The sequence below is a fragment of the Larimichthys crocea genome, chromosome II (assembly GCF_000972845.2).
Source record: "Larimichthys crocea isolate SSNF chromosome II, L_crocea_2.0, whole genome shotgun sequence".
In the NCBI taxonomy this organism is placed as follows: domain Eukaryota; kingdom Metazoa; phylum Chordata; class Actinopteri; family Sciaenidae; genus Larimichthys; species Larimichthys crocea.
The window spans coordinates 6,680,813-6,694,858 of record NC_040012.1 but is presented as its reverse complement, the minus strand read 5'-3'; the positions used below and the strand labels follow the sequence as shown (position 1 = coordinate 6,694,858).

At 44.6% G+C, this 14,046-nt stretch overlaps 1 protein-coding gene across 16 annotated transcripts in view; it reads left to right on the top strand.

The window, feature by feature from the left end:
* The window catches only part of LOC104931439 (receptor-type tyrosine-protein phosphatase F), a 155,090-nt gene that overhangs the window by 133,746 nt on the left and 7,298 nt on the right, over positions 1-14,046 (top strand). For all 16 annotated transcript variants that reach the window (XM_019263528.2, XM_019263523.2, XM_019263539.2 and 13 more), the window contains 7 exons: positions 207-304; positions 3,436-3,559; positions 3,847-4,022; positions 8,327-8,446; positions 9,242-9,396; positions 10,234-10,519; positions 11,609-11,787. In XM_019263528.2, coding sequence (XP_019119073.1) covers positions 207-304; positions 3,436-3,559; positions 3,847-4,022; positions 8,327-8,446; positions 9,242-9,396; positions 10,234-10,519; positions 11,609-11,787 — 1,138 coding nt within the window. The remainder of the gene's footprint in view (positions 1-206; positions 305-3,435; positions 3,560-3,846; positions 4,023-8,326; positions 8,447-9,241; positions 9,397-10,233; positions 10,520-11,608; positions 11,788-14,046) is intronic.

Sequence of the window (14,046 nt, the reverse complement as noted above, 5' to 3'; positions counted from 1 at the left end):
TCTCTCTCTTCTCTCCTTCTCTTCATGCATTGTTGAACAAAGTGCACTCTCCTCACCGTTACACAGCCACCTCATGGTCCCACTTGGCAGCTTCACTCACCCTGTGGTCCAACCAGTGTTTGTGTAAGTCGATGTCTGCGTCCGATGTAGGAACAGCCAAGATCTCACTCCTTCTCTTTTTGTTCTCTCACCTCTTCCTCTCTCAGGAATGAGGGAGCACCCGCCCATCCCTGTCGTCGACCTGGCTGACCACATAGAGCGTCTGAAGGCCAACGACGGCCTACGCTTTTCCCAGGAGTACGAGGTAAGAGAAGTTTCTTTGATCCCATATGCATCCGTTCTAATGGATTATGGAAGACTTCTTTCGCAGACATTATTCAGTCATTTTTTTTACAAGTCCATTACAATCCCACCAGGAAACCAACACTTACATTAAACACTGTGAGATGCTTTTTCACAGAACTAGCAGGTGGCGAGTTGCTTAAGCAATCTGTGTGCATCTTGATGTTTCCCCTAAGAATGTTATTTTGCAGGCGGTCTCTGATGCAACTCGGTGAGGGATTATCTCTTGTCCGTGTTCTTCCCCCCCACAAAAAAAAAAGTGGAGGGGAGGTTTTGAATTTGCATTTAAAGTGGCACATAGTCGGTTTTGGGGACAGAGCGAGGCCAAAAAAACCAAAAGCTGCCTTTTATTTATTTGTTCTGATTGTTCAGTCTGTGTTAGCTCTGTTGCTCACACTGATAGATCCAACAGATGATCGTAGATCTTTTTTGTTGTTGTTGTTGTTGTTGTTGCTGCTACCTTCACCTCAAAGGTTATGTGATTGCCTCTGTCTGTTTGTCTGGGGGCCAGCATATGTTGCTACAGCATGAAATTTCCTGGGCAGTTTCTCTTTATTTTGGTGACCTTGTGTCCATCAACCACAAGCCCGAACGTTAGTCAACACTTTAGAAGTGGTCTGTCTGGTGTTTACTGTAGAAATAACATCCATTTCACGGCCCTACATAACTGTTCTGTCATCTACCCGCTGAAAAAAAAGTGGTATGTTTCTTTTTATGTGATAAAGCCCCATTCATCCAGATTTCATCCATGATTTCTGAACAAACGTAGCACTCCCAGCTGAAACTAATGCATCAAACACACAGCTATGCATTAAATCATATATAAGTCTTTGCTGAAATTGTTTCAAAGATGTGTCGATTCAACTTCACAGCCATTTTGGAGGGATGTAGTTTGTGGTGCAGAGTTGTTTCTAATATTTTATCATGTTTAGTTTCTGTGCTAATAGGTTGTAGATGTATAAAATGAGTGTTTTTATCTGGTTCACTGTGAAATTAACAGGTAACTGGGGAGATAATTAGGCCATAGTAAAAATCTGCTCTCAATTAAGTGCTTTCTTGTGCTGCTCAGTGCCTCTCCAGCATATCGCCCTCCTGGCCCGTTGAGTTAGTGTAAACGAATCAAGCCAGAGAAGTGGCTTGTATGACTACAGGCAGCCATCCCAGCTCCATTCCCTCCCCGCACCCATTCCAAGCCAGGGAAAGACCCCCTCTGCGGCCCGGCAGATGGCCGCCCATCTCTGTGCCAGCCAAGACACTGTGGCGGAGCTCATGGCGCTTTTGTCACAGTCATATTCGCCGGCTGCTCCCGTCGCGCCTTACCCCGAGGCGCAGAACTCGTAGAGGCTTCACCACTTCCTCTCCCTGATGTTTCAGGCGGCCTGACACTTCCTTTACCACCAACGCCAGTCCGTGTCACACTGAGCAATGAGCACACTGGGTAATGAGCAGAATTTGTCAATCAGGCGCGCCGCGTCTCCCCCCCTGACGGTCTCTTTATCGCAGGAAGCAATACCACGCTGCCGTCGTCATAGCATCATTATGTTCATTTGAAAGCATTTCCAGTGTGTCAGCGAGAATACCCTGGGTGCTCGCGTCTCACCTCTTTTTTACCACCTTTACCTAACTTGTTTGCTAGTTGTCATCAGTTTAGTGTGCCCTTTGTGCTCACCGTGCTCTCGAATGGTTATGACATGTTTTGACTGCAAAATGAAATCTCTCTCTTCGTACTGGTGGGCACTGACAGATACATTTGGCAGTGCTGTGCTCATCAGCAGCAACAGGCCTCTACTCACATGACTCTCTGCTGCTGAGCAGAATCTTGTGTATGAGCGCTCATGCACATTGCTTTCTCTAGGAAATAAACTCTGAATCTAAACTCATGCCACATTTTTTTTTTAACCTGTGTAAGTGCCGCTTGATTCCACAGGACAACATAGTGAGAAAGTCGAAAAGCAATTTGCCGTACCTGCAATTCCCAAATTACCTGACAGCACCAGGACAAAGTTTTTAAAAAATGCTACTTTGCTCATCACTTTATGGCCCACGATCATGATCCTCCACTCTCTCCGAGCTCACCTTGCACCCTTTATTTTATCCATTATCTGATAATTATTATTATCACGACTGAGCTGTCAGGTTTTTTGACTTGAGAATACCCTCCGATAATTAAATCACTGCCACAAGCCACGTTGAGTAAGTAAAGGAATTTTTCGAAGGTGTCGCTCTGACTCCTGCTGGATTTGCGAGGCGAAAGGTCTGGGGAATTAGTGGACATGGTTCCGGTGTGAGCTGAGGGAGGATCGATACGGAATAACAAGAGACTCTGTGACATTATCGAGCCGAGGGATGGGAGGCCGTCACATATCTCCCCGGATCAATATGTATGCAGTCTACTGTCGTCTTAGCCTCGGAGACAAATGACGTAAGAAGGGAAGGGGTTAGAAACAGAGAGGGCCTGAAAGGCAGGGAGTGAAACCAAAATACGAGATAGGACGAGGCAACAGAAATAGAAGATGAGACGGAGAGACAAATCAGGGTTACTGCAAGAAGTCAGGCACGTGACTTCTCCGAATCGGGTAATTCAATATGACCACCCTAAAACGAGAGGACGAGTGTTTATAATATAACTCATTTTTTCATTCTCGCTTTGTTTTTTGTTTTTTACGGTTAATTTAAATCACAAAAACAAAAGTGCATTCATATTCTCTCATGATTAGCAGTCAAGGCATCAAATGTCATGCAGCCTGTTCGTGCACTGTAGCCGTAGCAGAATAGCTTGAGTCTGCACAATTCTCCAACATGCTATAAAGCTACTTACCTGTAGAGCACCACTGTGGCTTTTTCATGAGACATGATGCTGTTATATGTTCCATTTAAAGCCTTTGTTGTCCAGAGTGTGCTGAGGTTGAATGGGTGTCAGCAGACAGTGGGGTAATTTTACCCTCCTGTCTTGTTCCATTTTATCCCCGTAACACTTAAGAGCCTCCTTTTGTGCCTCTGTTTTCTCCTCTTACCTTTTCCCTCCTGTCCGTGCCTCTCTATCCACTCTCTCTCCCTCTTTCTGTCTCTTCCCCTTCCTGCCCTCGCTCACAGTCGATTGATCCAGGGCAGCAGTTTACCTGGGAGAACTCCAACATGGAAGTCAACAAGCCAAAGAATCGCTATGCAAACGTCATCGCCTATGACCACTCCAGAGTGGTTCTCACCTCTGTTGACGGTAAGAGCTCGTGTAACCACTTAACCCCTCAGATGGCCATTGATTGAAACCTCCTTTACAAGTACCAAGGACATTTCACAGCGGCTGCTTTAGAAATCTAGAAAAAAGCGAATGCACTTTTTTTTAATCGATATACAGTAGAGTGTTGATCACAACATGTAGATTGTAAAGTACAATCTAAATATGCTCGATATGAGCAAGTAAGAAAACATTTATTGTGATAGAAATGATTTATTTAAACAAACCGCTCTGTGGTCACACCCGTATTTCTTTTGTCCTCGCTACAGCCGTTCCAGGCAGTGACTACATCAACGCCAACTACATCGACGGCTACAGGAAGCAGAACGCCTACATCGCCACGCAGGGGCCACTTCCAGAGACACTGAGCGACTTCTGGAGGATGGTGTGGGAGCAAAGATCCAACACCATCGTCATGATGACCAGACTGGAGGAGAAGTCGCGGGTAAGAAGAGACACGGTGTCAATTACTGTGAAACACGGAGAGATAAGCCGAATCGATCGCGGACTGAGTTCGTTCCTTATGGAGTATTGAATTCATTGACATATGCAGGTTTTATTATGTACATTATATGAATAAATGGTGATATTAGTGATAAATAAAGAGGACAGAAATGCATTTTGAAATGAAAATGTTGTAAAAATTCATTTACATGCAGAAAATGATGGTACAACAAAAGGTTTGATCACTTTATATCACACCCTTTTTACCACGACCTAGTCAGAGATTTGCAACACCAGGAGCAAAGCAAATAACTGCATCGCAACACTTCGCCATCGTAGTTGATATGACTATGACAGACAGTCGGTGTTTGAAGGTTGAAATGTGTACAGAAACAGTGATTCCTGACACATATATGTATATATTTATGTAGCTCGACACCAGGGAAGTAACATTACACCAAACAAAGCCTGAAGGCATATAGACGCCCGGGCCTACTTTAAAGCAGGATTTGTCAGTCTGATCAAAGTCACAAGGACTTCAAAGGATATTTCGGTTGTCCGTGGACAGTATCGCTTCATGTTGCTTCTCTCCTTCCGAGTCTCCAGCAATCTCTGCAAACTTGTGCATGATTTCCCTTTAAATCTGTTTTTGGAGTTAAATTGCACATTTTACCATTCTCCATTTTCTCTCCTGTTGTTTGTTTGTCACTTTATGGCGGAGTCACTGTGGCAACTTTGCATACGGTGACAACACGTGCGCTGAAAATGGGAAATATTTCCAGCTGAATTATGAACATGCACGGCGTAGTTACATTTAGATTTTCATATTAATGCAAATTCTGTTTGAGTCATTATTTAGAAACCGCTCAGAGAGCTCCGCACTTGATTGCTACGTATTTATTTTTTGCAAACATCACGCCAAGGTTTCATAGACATGGAGTGTCTCGTTTGTGTTCGCTCCTTCTGAATTTGGCTCTTGAAAGCCAAGGCACTATAATGAAAACTCTGAAGTTAGAGTTAAGAGGATTGTCACCCAGCAATACCCGTGTGCTCCCTAAAAATACATTCAAGCTAAAAGCAAAAAAAAAAAGAAAAACGGAGCACATACGCAACTTGAGATTCAAAACTGGGATGGGTTTTATTTAATTACCATCACAAAATCATGCTCATGAATTCCTTGGTGTAAATAAATCAGTGTGGAGCCCTGCCAGTGTGTGCTGCTTTGTTAGTGTGTGCATACGGTGCCCTAATGAAAGAAAGTCTCCAGAGTACGGACTGGAAGTTAAAGGGATTGCAAATGAAAAAGTTCATTTCCAAAATACTGGGTATTGATTTATTTTTTGGGTGGGTGGGTGGATGTGGGAATCATTACCTGAAGCTCAGTTCATCATTCAGTATCTCTAGCGAGTCTGTAAAAAAAGTCGTTTAGTCAAGTAAGAGCTTAAATTACTAACCATCGTTCAAAAAGTAGGATCATCCGTTTTAATTTTAGGCAATCAATGCAATCGATCATTTAGGGAGATTGTGGCCTTTCTGGAAATGAGCTAATTCATTCATCCCGTTGAGAATATCTGCAGCGCGCGTACGTTTGATGAGATGGTTCAGTCGATCTTAGCGAGAATAAACACCTCGCTGCACGTTTCAGTGTGCCTGAGTGGCAATTTCAGAGCGCCGTGACAGATGACCACGCTCTCCTGCTTTGAGTCAGATGCATACACAGGGACAGAATAATGGAAACACCCTAACGTTAGGAACAGAGAAAGAGAAATGAAAAAGCTTTTCTTAGCCTGTCTCGACCTCCTACACACATCTGAGAATTGCCTCGCCAACACTAAGAGAGAGAGAGATGTGGAGAATCGAAGCTGCCTTCCACCAGTGGAGGTGGAAACATTTTTGCCCCACTTATGTCATGTACCTTCAGATCTTTAATATAATTATCAAACAGGGTGGAGAGAGCTTTGTGTTATTTCCAAACAGGCAGAGGGAGTTTAACTCCTCTCGTAACCGGCAGAAAGAGCAAGAAACGTTTCCACATGCAGTGTATATTAACGTTAACATCTTTTTCTGTTTTAATTATGCTTTTAACAGTGGCGCATATGAATCACAATTATATCCTTCTGCTGTACAGAAGGATAAATGTTCAGTGAAATGACAATTAGCAGCATGGATTTGATAGAAATGTCTGCCGCAGTTTCCAAAGACTTGCAATGTGAGCCAACTAACAATGAGCCTGATTGATTAAATAGCTTCTGCATCAGTCCCGAAAAAAACAACATTATTTAACGTGACATTTAATGAGACAAAACATCACAAAAAGCTGGCTGTACTCCTGATTAGACGCACGGAGCTGCTCCGTTTTCTCTCTGTTATTTTGTCCACTCTCCTTTACTTTACATACACATCCTCTATTCGGCTATTTCTTTCTCACATACACACGCAGACGTGCACATACGGTGGGTGAGTCAACCTCCCACCACCCATTCAGACGGATGCCAAACAGAGCAGGAGCTCGACAAATGTGATAAGATCCGGCAGCAGGCAAATTTCAGCTTCCTCTAGGACTATCATTACTAGTTAGTAAAAACCAGAAAAGGTCAAGGCTTGAAATGAGCGGTATTACTCACTTGTGTGTGTCTACGTGCATGTTGGTGTATGTGTATGTCTAGATAAGGCCAGGTGACGACACGCGAGAAGCAGAAGCAGATGATAGTGAAACCTGCGGTCTGCACGCACGCGTCTGAAATCTGTTTGTGTGTGTTTGCGAGGGAGAATATGCCACCCAAGCTCAGACAGCGCAGAGATATTCATTACAGTGGTGACTGCTAATCCATATGTTTGTACTGCAAGTGGTTCCCCCATCACTCAATTGAGTTTCTCCTGCAAGGTCTACCTCTGCTTGTGAATGGGAGCTGTCACCAAGGGGGAGGTGAAATGTGAGGGGGGGTGAATTTTAGCGCATTTTGTTTGTCGATTTGTACCAGCTCGCTCAGACAGCCAAGGTGCTTCGAAATGTCAGCCCGCTACTGCAGTATCAATATGATTAGCTCGCCTGCGCCACATCTCTTCCTCTTATGTTATCCGAATCGATACCAGCAAGTCCAAGTCGCAGCAATCCAGAGGTGAAAACACAGTTTGCATTCGCTCAGTTTCTATAAGTAAAAAGGGAGTTGGAGGTAACTTTCAGAGATTCTGTGAATGACCAGCATGACCTGCACTCATTATTTAATTATTTTATTTTTTTAGCTCATGCTGTTATTCAGAACGCCTTTGAGTTAATTATCGAGGACCGAACCTGAACCCACAAATACAGACTACACGTCACAGGCGTTTCAAGTTTTCCCAACAAGATTTGATCCTTTAAAACATCCAAAGAGACGCTATTCAACACAGAAGCTATGAGTGAGACCAATCAGCAGCTTTGCCCGGCGTTTAACTAACGATGTGACTCATCGCCTCTCGAAACTTTCAGACCTTGTGAACAACTATTAAATTAAGCGTTATGAAAATCAAATGAGGCATGATTGTGCGACCGTGTGGCCTATTTTTGACTCCAAATAACTCCAGAAGTTGTTTTCGTAAATATCTGCTACTTAAAAAACAAAGCCGAACTCCCAACTGCCCCAGCCACCGGTGACTTCTCATTAATCTGGCGAGGAAGGGTTCGTGTAAATGTCTAAATGAAGAAGAGTATTATCAGCACTTTCCTTCTTTCACAGAGCCTTCCCAAAGGTGAGGGAGTAAAGTGAAAATGGTGGCAAAGGCCAGAGTGTCGTTTTCATAGATACTCAGGATGAAGCAGAGGCACTCGGTGCCGGCGTATGGGGGATATTTAGCCTCATCTGCGGTGAAGTTTGTTCCGTGCTCCATATGGAGCCAGGTGGCCGAACCTGCTGTCTCTCCACGCCAGGCGAGAGCGGGCGTTTTCGACACCTCTCCCTCCACAATGCAGCGGCCAGTCATTACAAATGCGCCAAAAGCATACATTACAAGGGGGTTGTGAACCGCCTTGACAATTAGCTAATTGAAAATGATCACAGGCTGGGTGAAGACAAAGTGGGCTTTTTTTAAATGCCTGCTTCAAATGCGGACACACATGGGTGCACATGCGCATGCGCCGTTCGCTTCTTACAGGAGCCTGACTCTGGACTCTTCAGTTTTTAATTAGACAGTGGACAAAGCCTTTGATCTGACCTCTCTAATGTTCCCTCCTTGTTAATCAGTGTGATTCTACAAGCCTCGTGGTGGATGTTAGCGGCGGTTCACTCCCTGACAGTGTGCCCCTCTCTCTCTCTTTTGCTCTGCCAGGTGAAGTGTGACCAGTACTGGCCGTCGCGAGGAACGGAGACCTATGGGATGATCCAGGTCACCATGCTGGACACCGTGGAGTTGGCCACTTACAGCGTCCGTACCTTTGCCCTCTATAAGGTATAGTACTGCCTTTGTTAATTTGCAGTTAACCATATAGTTAGACACAGTCATGAAGGACGTGTTCCCAGTAGGTAACTGCAGTTCATCATTACCAGGGTCACATTTAAAAAATGTCATTTTCTTATTTTTCTAAAGACAGATAAAGGCTATTACCAGCGGACTCTTTTTTTGCTGCATTAATTGGTTTTTAACATCCGAGATTTGTCTCTTGTTCTCAGAAAGCCAATAAAAAATTTCAGCTTTTCACTCACACACTTCAGCGCCACGATGATGTGACTGATATTTCGTCCTTTATTTCTCCTCTGCCTCTGCTATTTTTCCCATTACTTACATTCTTAATTTCTAACATTATTATCGTCCCTAATTAAAAGCAAGTCTCCAGCTGGAGCGGGTTACTTGGTTTCAATCACAAACGGTGACAATGCCAAGAACCATTTCTGAGAAAACTGCCGGGTTCAATTCCAAAATTATACACATTATCTACACCTACACTTGCAGAATGATCACAGCCACAAGTAAAGCACATTATGTGCCGCTATCAAAGTGAGTCAACTCGAGACTTCTGCTTAAAATAGGCACTTTTCTGACAATGAAATCACTGCGCCCTTCAAACTTTTCCACTTCTCTTTTATCACAACACTCCGACCATAACCTGTAATATTTTTGCCCTGTGTGACACATTTCTCTAAAAAAAAAAAAAAGCAGCCAGTTACAGTTTAGTGTGTCAGGCTATCCCACTAAGCTTACAGCTTACAGCTTTCGACTTTACTACAAGTCTCTCTCTCTTTACAGAATGGCTCCAGTGAGAAGAGAGAGGTGAGACAGTTCCAGTTCATGGCCTGGCCAGACCACGGGGTGCCAGAGTACCCCACCCCAATCCTGGCCTTCCTACGGCGGGTAAAGGCCTGCAATCCTCCAGACGCAGGGCCTATGGTGGTCCACTGCAGGTGGGTGTAGCTTCAGTATGTGTGTACGCAGTAAATGAAGTCCTAATTATCATCACTGATTTATTTTTAATGTGGACGCGTGGGTTAAAACGAACGGTTGAAACAGGAGTGTGTTATGTAACTCGCCATAAAGGACACCGCATGCAGCAGAGATGCTGAAATCCTGTTTTTGGGGGTCAACACCTTTTTTCGTTTGTTTGTTTTCCATGAATTTGGCTCAATAATTGCATGTCCTAACCTCTCGAGATGCCTCTGCAACGCCAAACTTTGTGCACAGTGTGCGGCAACAATTTCATTACGGCCCAGCTTTTGTGCTGGAGGGACGGAGTCGAATAAAAGTCCTTTTTTTTTTCCAGTTTTCTGCTGTCATGCATGGAGAGAGAGAACATAATAGAAGTGGAAAACTTGCCTTACGTTACAATACTATTCTTGGTGCATCTCAGCTTTTGATTTCCATGCGTCTTTGACCCTATTCAGCTGAACATTCACACACATATATAGGGTTAAGTCTCTTTTATGCTGTCTGATACGCCTATACACATAAAAAGAGACTGAAGGTCAGAGAAACTCATTTCACACTGTTATGTGAAAGCTGAATCGTGTAATAAAGAAGTCATTTGTACCTTGTGGGATAAATATTCTTGGTCGATATATATACTGAATACTGTGAATAAAGATAAGAGAATAAGATTTAATTTAAACACTAATAACCTTGTGCTTTTGTGTGTTTACCAATGTGTTTGTACCATCTTATTATACAGAGCGACGTTATGTACCGTTATACAGTAAATAATAAAGTTATTTACCCCGCGATCTCTCTCCGTCTCCCTCCATCAGCGCGGGTGTGGGCAGGACCGGATGCTTCATCGTGATAGATGCCATGCTGGAGCGCATGAAGCACGAGAAGTCCGTAGACATCTACGGCCACGTGACGTGCATGCGCGCCCAGAGGAACTACATGGTCCAGACCGAGGACCAGTACATCTTCATTCACGAAGCCCTGCTGGAGGCCGCCACGTGCGGCAACACCGAGGTGCCGGCGCGCAACCTGTACGCCCACATCCAGAAACTCACCCAGCCCCCGCCCGGCGAGACGGTTACTGCCATGGAGCTGGAATTCAAGGTGAGCGCGCCCGTCAGATGAGTCATACCGAAGACTTTTTAATAGATTAACTGGAGAAGACTCCTGCAGGAAGCATTTAACTTAACAAAAGAGCTTTTTAGAACAGATTTTTCCGATTTATAGTGCGCTGGATAGTTCACAGCAGGTGACATTGTAACATTGTAAAGTTTTTGTTAGTAATTAACAGAAATCGTCTTTTCCAAATCGATCTGCAAGAACCAAAAGAGGACATCAGTCTGTAGCTCCGTCCTGTGTGTCGCCATCGTCCCGGCTGATCACCCAGATGTTTAAGTGTGTTTATATTAATTGGCCAAATAAGCCAATGCACAGGAATTCGTCTCTGTGACATTGATGCTGAGACATCCCAGCAACTACAGTAGCAACACATTTCTGCGGCTGGAACAAATAGACATGCATGCAGAGAGACAAAGACATGGACACACCTACACGCGGAGAATTACAAAACGACCGGCGCTCGCACATACACACAGCTGGTGTTCAAGGTGACTCGCAATCACACGCACACCTTCTGTCAATAGCCATCGACTGTTGATGTTATTACGCACTTTCCTCCCAGTGCGGCTCTGCCATTAGCCCTCTTATGACCATGATCCATTCTGTTTGAAGTGATAATAGCGTCTACCCCTCTGCCAACGATTGAGAATGAAAGAGTGAGAAAATGATTGAGGCTTATGTGGAGGCCACAGCCTCCGTGCCCACGCAGTCTGGCCAAAACACACACACACACAAATTATCACGGAGAATCACGACTGTCCGTACACACTCCTGTGCTGTCCATCTGTGCTCCGTCCACTGCCAGTACTGAGCTTGTCACGCCTACAGTCCTCCACGCTCTGGGATTGTATGGAAGAGAAGCCCACTGCACTTAGTTACACCTCCCAGCAGAACTTCTGATTTTTTTTCTTGGCAGGAAACTTTAAGTCTAAATACAGACTTTTAACAAGGAAGCATTTCAGACTTCTTTGTTATGTTTACTCCAGGTCACAGGTCACTAATTTTCCCTCTCCACCTCTCTCTCTCTCTCTCTCTCTCTCCGTGCCTGGTTTCTTCTCACCTTTCATTAAACAGAGACTGGCCAACTCCAAAGCCCACACATCCCGCTTCATCAGCGCCAACTTGCCCTGCAACAAGTTCAAGAACCGCCTGGTCAACATCATGCCTTTCGAGTCCACCCGCGTCTGCCTGCAGCCCATCCGTGGCGTCGAGGGCTCCGACTACATCAATGCCAGCTGCATCGACGGCTACAGGTCAGTAAAGGACTTCAGGATGAGAGCTGAATGCAAAGACTGTATAAAGTATAAAGTGCTGACTTTAAACTTTAAAAGACAAGGCGGCATTGTTCTATATTTATCTCATTATCAACAAACCAGATCAAAACCAGCTATGCATTAGTCACTTCTCGTGCCGCGTGGCCTGGCTTGCATTCCCGAGCCCAATTTGTTCCGACTGAAGATGTGAAGCTTTAAAAAAGAGTCAGAAATAAAAAAATAAAGGCTTAGTAATTTGCAAAACAGCTGGCCACTTCACTTTAAAGCAAATGTTACTCAGACTTGGGTAAATAGAACATTTGTTAAGACTATTCTCCGTGACTAATTAATATACATTTGGTGATCTAGTGAGTATCTAATGCAGCAGGACAGTGTCTGTCTGTGTGTGTGTGTCTGCCATAAGAATATGTTTCCCAATGCAATAATGAAGATCTATGACACACAAGAATAAGCCATATCATGCTTTGGATGCGATATTTGTCAGCAGGATCGATGTATTGTGTTGTTTTTGGTCTTTGCATGTGATTCGTTCACGATGGGAAAATGCAGAATAACACCAGCTCTGTGCTTTAAGGGTGTTTACATCCATTTTGTGGTAACAGTGAATCCATTTTTTTGCACATAATCTTGTCATTTTAGGACAAGGCAGCAGGGAAGTGATCCTTAACATGCATCCAAAGCAATCAGCATTCATTTTTATGGCCACACAGTCAAAGATCGGACCAGACTGAAGGCAAATAGTGACGATGTCTGCTGTGCGAGCCTGGCAGAGCATCCAAGAAAGATACCAAGCATCTGCCGATGTTATTAATGAGTCGTGGACTTGAGGCGGACATTGATTGAACAGGACTTCCAACCACATATTAAGGGCAATGACTTAATTTAGGTTCATGTTAACACCTCCAATTAGTCTCTGTCTCCTAAAATCGGGCTGTGCGGTTCGTCTGAAGTGGATGTAAACACCCTCAAATTAACTTCTGAGGGTCGGTACAGTGACGAGCCAACTTAATAGTTGCATCACTGTCCCAGCTGCGCTGAATGTGACAGATCTGCAGCATCAGAGATTGTTACAGGTGTGAAGAATACAGCAAGCATTCACCAGATAAAAATGTATGGGAGGGGACGGTGAGTCCGCAGTGAGCAGTATCCAGTTGCAAGAATTACTCCCATCTCTGTCGATGTGGCTCTAGTCCGCTGAGCCACTACTTCTTTCATATCGCAGCTACTGCATGTCCTCGTGTGCTCTGTGACTCCAAATTGCTTCCTAGAGGGAGGAAGATGAAAAGGCAGCCCCTCTGTTTTATATCTATATAAGTACGGGCAGAGACAGAAGGCACTGACTCATCTCTAGTGTACAGCAAGTGGGGGATGGATTTAGCGAGCCTGAAATGTTGTTTCGGTCCGTATGGGGTTCTGCTTCATATCGAGCCGTCCGCAGAGACGACACCTCCACCCCCCAAAACCTCCTCCAACTCCCTTCCTCTTTCTCCAGTCCTGTTGTTAATGAGAAGTTGCTCTGCAGAGGCCGACCCTCCATTGTTGCTGTGTAAATAACATAATTGCAGCAACAGAGTATTGTAATGAAGTGTGCTTTTCCGAACCCCTCTCTCGCATTATTTTCCGTCTGCTTCTCTCTCTATTTTTCCTTCTTTATTTCCACTCTGTCTCTCGCCCGTTCTCCTCTTTCAGTCGGTCTCCTTCTCACCTCTTCCCTCGCACGCTCTCCTCCCACCACCCCGCACTCTCACTCGCCATCTTAATTTTCCGAGCAGACAATCATGGCAGAGACAGACATATCCGGGTTGGGACCTGTTGTGTGCACCAGTGGGTCTGAGTGATTAAGCCGCTTTTAAAGCCTGGGCATAAATAAAAACTAAACAGGGGCCTCCAGTGCCCTTCACCCCAGCGCCTTCAAGAAAAGCCAATAATATGCTAAGCTAATGAGAGGCGAGCCATTGATTCCAGCTATGCTATCAGGGGCGCGAGCCCTGGATATGCTCCGATGCAGGCTGGAGTTTTAGCATTGTAATGAGGTTGAAATGAAACACTATGTCCTCGAGCACTGCAGTCATGTGGGATGATGCAGGGAGTGCTTTGTGCTGTTTGGCAGCGCACTCATCAGGACACTGTGTGCAAAGAAGTCAGTGCTGTGTTATACGCTTAGAACTGTTGTTGTTTTGGCTAGGGGCTGTTTTATGGGGAGGTTAGAGGGGTCCACCCTATCAATTTGAAAATTAG